This window comes from Montipora capricornis, chromosome 2, assembly GCF_036669925.1.
Source record: "Montipora capricornis isolate CH-2021 chromosome 2, ASM3666992v2, whole genome shotgun sequence".
NCBI classification, from domain to species: Eukaryota; Metazoa; Cnidaria; class Anthozoa; order Scleractinia; family Acroporidae; genus Montipora; species Montipora capricornis.
This window is the reverse complement of record NC_090884.1, coordinates 23894776-23902275: the sequence shown is the minus strand read 5'-3', so window position 1 is coordinate 23902275 and position 7500 is coordinate 23894776. Positions and strand designations below refer to the sequence as shown.

At 41.9% G+C, this 7500-nt stretch overlaps 1 protein-coding gene across 1 annotated transcript; it reads right to left on the bottom strand.

Annotated features, from left to right (window-relative positions):
- Positions 1 to 507: 507 nt before the first annotated feature.
- Positions 508 to 2720, bottom strand: LOC138036733 (uncharacterized). The gene is made up of 2 exons (XM_068882839.1): positions 2402 to 2720; positions 508 to 1821 (listed from the first exon to the last, which is right to left on the bottom strand). The coding sequence occupies exons 1-2, from the start codon at positions 2525 to 2527 to the stop codon at positions 508 to 510; spliced, it is 1440 nt and encodes a 479-aa protein (XP_068738940.1). The 5' UTR covers positions 2528 to 2720.
- Positions 2721 to 7500: the final 4780 nt, after the last annotated feature.

Sequence of the window (7500 nt, the reverse complement as noted above, 5' to 3'; positions counted from 1 at the left end):
TCATTTATTCAATTCATCTCTCTCTCTCAACCGCACTTCACAAACATTTCTGTCCTGGTTTTTTTGGCTATAGAGTAAGTTTTGGCTTCAAACGGTTTCTAATATCCAGAGCGTTTTAGTTGCATTAATATGCGCTCCATTTGTTCACCGAAATTCAATGAGAGGCGTTAAAGTAAACCCAATTATACACTACTCATGGATTGTTTTTGCCCTAGTACTTTGAGACCAGGTGTTATAAAACTCTAATCCACGCGTAGACAGATGTTATTCAAGGCTCTAATCGCCCGCTTTGAAAAGTAATTTGAACATTAGGTAACTCAGTGAAATGCTGAGCTCAAAACTAAGACAGAAAAACTTGTTTAGAATAATTATTTGTAAAACCAACGGCGGTCTTTTGGCAAATAAGCTGGCCACGGTATTTATACTATCCCAGTGATAGCCTAACCGGAACTTTTGAACAACTGGCCTCGGCAGCATCAGTGTGGTTGGAGTATATTGTATGCCGGATCACAGTTCCAGCTGTCTCTGTATTTCAAGCCTCGTGGTGATCTCTTCTGCCTCCGCGACATAGTCCTCCTCCTCGTCTTCGGTTGAGTCACGGTTTACTTGTTCTAGAGCCAGTCGGCCACTCCTATAAAGAACAGATAGTCTGCTGAAATACCGAGCTATTTGATCGGCCGCCAGCCACTCTTCTTTGGAGAATATTTTCCTTCCGCTCTCGTCGCGCTGAGTTCTCATCTTGCTACAAACATCTGCAGCACTGGCTTTTCTCCCTGTCTCTTCGCCCTCCAGGAAGATACTCTTCAGATGTGTTTTCACTTTCTCAGTGAAGCGGATTGTTCGTCTCCATGTTTTCAGGGCCCATCCTTGGGGTATCTTACAAACTGGATGGTCAACAGCATCTTCGGTGCTTGATCCTGTTTCTTTGCGTAGGTAACTACGTGAGACCTCTGTGCACGTGTCAGCCCATTTTTTCTTAATGCTGTCATAAGTAGTTTCTCTCTCAAGGCGAAGAAGATGCTTTCCTGCATCCAGGTGTTTTTGTAGATTACCATAAGACTGGTAAGTTTTTGTACATCCATCCTCGGGGCAGGAGAAGTACACTTTCTTGGCTTCACTAGCTGGTGGCTCGTCTTCGACAACTAGAGACTGTGACGTGCTAGGATGCGCTTGTTGGAGCACAGCTCTCCTCGTTGTTGACCTGAAAGCACCGGTTTCCTCACGTGGAATGCTGAAGGGCTGCAGAACGCACAAGTCAGTTGGTCCCTGAGGTGTCCCAAATCCTTTCACCTTTACTGGTGAAAACAATTTACCAGGGCCTACATTGTAAGCCTTCCACACACGCAGCCCTTCGGACTCAAAACTAAAATTGTTGAGAGCCTGGATTCCTGACATTGTATGCTTTTTCATGGTGTGACTGTACTCCTGCACCTTCACCACTGCTGCCTGGCACCCTTTGACACCACCGTAGGAATCGATAGCAGCCTTCATATCACTGGCGCTTCTGATGTCATGCCCTTCATTGATGTAACGCCTCATATGGCTTTTAACCGTGGCGATTCGTCTGTCACAGACGTCCTTTCCAGCCTGTGGATCACTAAAATCATATCTGGCTATCTTAATGCCTGCACGGTCTCCAAGGCTTGGAATTGAGAGGATGAGATAAGCACAATGATAGCATAAAGCATTGTCACTGCGCAAGAATGCTTCTTGAATGGAAGGGTTTGCCTCTTTTACGGTTGTGAGTGTATGCTCTATGATTGAGGCCACCGCAAACCAGTTTTGAGTGCATTCCTCAAACAAATGGACGTACGTTCTGGCCTAAAAATGTAATAAAAGACACATTCAGCTTCAAATGGTTAACAGACCCAAACGTATTTAGCCGATGAGATTCTTGAATTTTTATTGGATAAGGAGCTATTTAAAAACCATGCTCCAGTGGTGTTAGTATCGTATCCCTGATTTTGCTCTGTCACTGGAAATGTGACTTTGTCATTAACCGTGGGAGACCTGGGTATGAGTTTACCCGCCATGCCGATATTGTTTGGAAACGCACGTGGCTGAACTTTCTGGTTGAAGAGTAATAGCACAGCAGTCTAGTAGCTACCCGTCTACCCAGCGATGCAACGAAAAAAAAGAAGTGGCACAGAATGGTTTCCAAATAACTGTTGAGAGTAGTAACGAAATTGCGAATTCTACGCTGGTGCACGTGACTGGCTTACAAACCTAAAGCCACTTTATAAACTAATGAAAAGCAAAAGCAATACTCGAGAATTTTATGCGCACATTTTCTCGCGCTTTCAGCGAGTTGTATGTAATAATTTCTGATTGATTTATCGCACTGATTGCGTCAGCTTGAATTCAAAAGTTAAAGAAATGGTACCTTTCCTGAGTTTACTACCTCAATATTATCTGAATTGCTCTTTGTAACTGCAACTGTTACGTGCCATGACTTGCCCTTTTTACCAAACCAGTCTCGCTGAGTTTCTCTAAAACTGGTTGGCAAAAATTTCATGGCCCAATCCATAATCAGGAGGACCTGGTATGATGTCAAGTGGTCAATGATATCACTTTTCGCAGCATCTTGATGAGCCGCTCGAAGGATGTGGGCCTTCCATTCGTCCACCTTGGGAATGGTTGATTCAACATCATGCTTCAGTTCTTCCTCTTCATCGTTACCGCTGCATAAAAACTACAATGTTACCGATGTCATCATTTTATCATCTTTATCATTTGAGAATCGGCATAATTTGCATGCATTTATAGAAAAATGAGGAAAATGAGTAAACCATTATTTCAACATCATCATAATCATCATCATGGTTGGTTGGAGTAGGAGTCGACCACTGGCCACCCACTAATGTGACCAAGGATTGGGCTTACGCTTGTCAGAGTCTCTCTCTCTCTCTCTCTCTCCTCTCAGTACACATTACAATCTGCCAAGATTCAGAGGAGGAATTGCCAGCATTGAAAGTACCCATTCCCCATTCTCACTTGGTCTTTATGAACAATTCACAACAACACAGCCACCAGAATAAAGCATACAATGAGATGAACAATACTGATTTTACTGCCCACCTATATTTGACAGAGGGAGAAGATAATGATAGTTGTAGGTCTACGAGAACATTTCTGTAGTTGTCACATCTGTCACAGATTAAGTTATGCCCATGATACTCCTGCTCATCAGTACTCAGGGCATACACACTACAGTGATCACCACAAGGGTCGGATCTGGAAACATGAATTTTGTAGTCAGTCTTCAGATACGTTTTTGCAGACTTCAGGCGGGAACAGATGTCCTTGGCTGTTTCCTCCTCCAAACCTGACCGGGTAATGAAAAAGGAAAAAAAAAAAAAAACACAATTTTTAACCGTTTGATTATCCATTTACCAAACATGTCCTGACTCAGTGTGAAATACAAAATTGGTCTTAGTAAAAACAACAAACCTAATGAACAAAGTTTATTTGTTGCTTCATCAACGGCTGTGAAAGCCAAAACTCCATCGGCTTGTATGCTGTCCAGTCCAGCTAGGGATTTCTTCTGGGACGCAGCGCAAATCTATGAACGAGACAGTTGCGAGATAATTATTGAATGAAAACTAAATTAGCTATTCTTCTAGAGGCATTATCCAATTTTGTTCTTCAAAGTTAGTAACCTCCAAGAACAGTTTCTAGTTTAATAGATGTTAACAAGTTGAATTTGACTTTTACCTTGAGGATATTTAACAGGGTGGACCGACCAATAGGTTCACTGAAACCGGATTCTTCGCAGTACGAGTGGTACAGATGAATCAGTCGGGAGGCTACGACCGTCCTCACTACATTTGGGATCTCTATTGTCTCACCATCTGACAATTTTAGGTTCTTGGTCCCATACGCTACATCCTGAAGAAACGATGGACTTGATATGAAGTCTAGAAAATGGTCCACTTTAACTGGATCAAGTCGGCAGCGATGTATAACAGGAGGGTCAATCATATGACCTGGACTGGTATGGAAAGCGTGTTTCCTTGCTTCATCGATCCTCCACTTGGTTAAACCTGGAATAAATGCTAGCAGCTCTGTCTTTGAATAATCGCCTACAAACACTGACAGGATTTGCTGCCTTGTATACCAGTTAATGGCCTCATTGTAAAGGGTAACAAGCCTGGATAGTAGTGTCTTCTCTGATATGTTAACATTCGGGCCAGTAGTTGTATGGCTGCAAGCCTCCATTACTTGCTGCAGAAGCCATCTATTCTGTCCCGGGGCTATGGCATCTAGAACTGACTCAACAGCTCTCACCCCTTTGCGCCTGTAATAGCGGGCAGTGGGTGATGAGATGTTGTCCACGTTAGTACTGAGCTGCGATCGTATAGGACTCACTCTGCCATCACCAGCTTGCCTCAGAAAATTATTGAGTGAGTGAAGTTTCATCTGTATCTGTGGCGTGGGCTGCCATTCTGTTGATGTTTCTCCTGCTGTCAGAGATTCTTGTGAGCCAGATGAGAAAACGTCTGAACCATTATCATCGGATGCGCTAGGCCTGTTGACTTGTAAAGAAGTCTAGAGACAATGAAAATAAACATCGAAGCCTTCTTATTAGGTAAACACGGGATCCAAATATTATTAACATTATTTCCAATTTCTATTACCATCACAAACTACAGAGCCTCGTGCTCGTTACCTGATAGACCGTGGAGAGGATTTACAAGTTTTGACAATTTGGGCATAACTGGCTAAAACACAAAGAAATAGCTGTACACTCCCCAAAATATCGAAAATTAGAGAGCTTTGAATGGATTGGGTAGACGGGCATCAACTCAGTTCATTCCTCGGCTCTCTCCCTTTCCTTTGACCCAGATGTGTTCAAATTTCGCAAACTGAAAGTAGCTTACCAAAAAAATCAGTGACCGTTCGTGCCGCTTAGAAGTTGCAGTTGCCTCTTGGAGCCCGCATTTATCAGGCTATCGCAGAAGGTAAAGAATAAAACTCGAAGACTAAGAGAAGGCCAAAATTTTCTCAAGGTTGGACTGACGAGAGAAACGCGAGCGCGTGTGAATCAAAGGGGCTGAATTGCACTCTGTCCATACAAGGTCATCCTTTTACCAAACAAAGCATTTAACGCGCCATTTAACGTGTCACTTATAACGTATCTGGTAGAGCCATGCGATACATTCCAGATGTATATGTGTTACCAGCAGGTGTGTTACGTGTGGAGGACGCGCACGAGAGTTTGCATAAAAAGACGTGCACACTGGACTAAACGATGTCTAGAAGTGATTATAAATTATCAATGTACGTTCCTCGTTGCCAGACGATTAACATACGGATACATAGAGTTCAGACAAGGAGTATACAAATGCAAACGAAAATTCGAAGGCTCGCGGGTAACTATAAGAGAAACTTTCTCAACTCGTAAATGTTTCAGTATTTTAAATTTTACAGCTGCGCAAAAGATATCCTTGCAAATCTTGTTTAAGTTCAGAAGAGATTTTCCTGCTCAGATTGTGCGAGGACTATGAAAAGGTTTTAAAACAGAGTAGCCTTCCCAACTGTAACACGGTTTACCAACATATCCCTATATGGCAATCTCGGTTATTTTAGTTTTGTGGTCAACAATAAACATTAGCTCGTTACTCGTGTTACTAGTACTGTGTGTGGCGTTTCAGTGATGACTATACAGCTGTTTTGTGAAAGATTGTCGGTTAAAAGGTTAAAAGTAAGATTGTTATTAGCGAAAGGCATTGTGAAGAGTATTGAATTCACAGATTCCTTGACCACCTTTCTCGAAAAAACTATACGCCCAGTCTTTTGATCCATCTTCCAAAAATGGGACTGTTCTTCACATTACGAGGTGTGCGAATGATTTATTGCACATGGGAGCAATTGTGGGAAATCAATTAATTTAATTAAGTTTCTCAAAAATTGATCATTAGGCTATGTGATGAGGTGAAAATGAGCTGCCGGGTGTTTTTCGGAAATCCCGCTGGATCACATGCATGCAAGACTGGCAGTTAGGTTCAATGTCATGAAAGAAATCTTGGGAAATGAGGCGCGAGAAAACTAAAGGCAGCGAGGAAGACTCTTCATTGTTTTATCGGTGATAAAAAAACGTTGCATGACGTGCGACATGATAGCTTAACACATCTTGAGGGAACTCCTATGGAAGACTTGTTGAGGTCTAGTCCCATTATTATGTCCTGCACTTCATGTATAAGGATTCCACGAAATACAAAACTATTCAAATAGGACTGTTTAATGTAATTAGACAACTAAAGCGGACGGCAACTGACAAATAATTTTTCAACACCCGTACCGTCGTTTGACACCTACGACAAAGTTTTATTATATCTATAATATTTTATCATATCTCTTTATCTCTAACCGTCTAAGTTGAAGGAGAACGAGAAATGTGAAGTACTTCCATTCCAAATGTTCAGTCAATAAGAGAGTTGAATTTTAGACGGACGATCGGCTTAAATCGGTGAGGCCCTTTTAGGGGTTTTAGGGATAAGGGATAACTGAGGAATTAATTATAGGGATAAGGGATAGCCGAGATAGTAATAGTAATAATAAAAAATAGCTTTGATTTCTCAATTATTATAATTTTGGTCATTTTTTTGCCGAGTATTCACATCACTGGCGACTGCTAATGAACAGTAACGGGCCATTCATCAGTCGAAATTCAAGCAAGATGTCGAAGATTTGCTCGCAGGCTCTTTAATTCGGCCAACCGCTTGTGCATTAGGTTATCTGTGAAAAAACGGGTCGCTTTACACTTTAAAATTGCCCCTTACTGTCAAATTCCAAGAATAAGTAATTTTAGGGATAACAGTCTCAGTAATTGTAGAGATAAAGGATGACTAAAACTCCCCTAAACAGGGCCTCAACAGTAATCTTTTTAGCTCTTATTTCCGGCATTTTTTTCTGCGAGACAAATTTTGGCTATAAATTTTACCATATTTCCGATTGATTTCCACACCCGTCCAAACGTCGAGCACAAGATATAACGAAAGAAAAAAAATGACTCTCTTCTCTTCTTGTAACGGTACAAAAAATGAAAAAAGTTAAGTGGTGCATTTATATAGCGCCCTTATCACACGTCTCAAAGGCGCTTTACAATGATCAATTTACCCCCCGCGGACTGGAAGCATATACAGGCGCAAATTGCAGCCGCTTATAAACAGTCCATGCATGCTGGTACTCATTTTACCGACCTCGGAAGGATGGAAAGCTGAGTGAACTTTAGCGGGAAAGAAGGTCGCCAAATATTCCAGTCTCGGCAGAACCGGGAATGGAACCCGGGACCTTAGGGTTGGAAGGCAGAGATCTTACCACTGCGCCAACCCCTCACAACTATTTGAATTTACTTTGTTCAGTGTAAACATTTTAAATCTAGTAGTTCAGTATTGTCACAATTGTAAAACATACCTCCGGTAGCCTTCTAGTTTCACCAGACGCATGCGGTTCTGGTGAGATCACTGTTTCAGACACATCCTCAGCATCTGCAGATGG

Bases quoted from the DNA above. Each gene is read 5' to 3' on its own strand.
- LOC138036733 (XM_068882839.1), bottom strand. From the start codon at position 2,527: ATGGATTGGGCCATGAAATTTTTGCCAACCAGTTTTAGAGAAACTCAG. The intron at 1,822-2,401 runs GTAGTAAACTCA...TTACATTTTTAG, and splicing joins GCAATTCAGATAATATTGAG to GCCAGAACGTACGTCCATTT.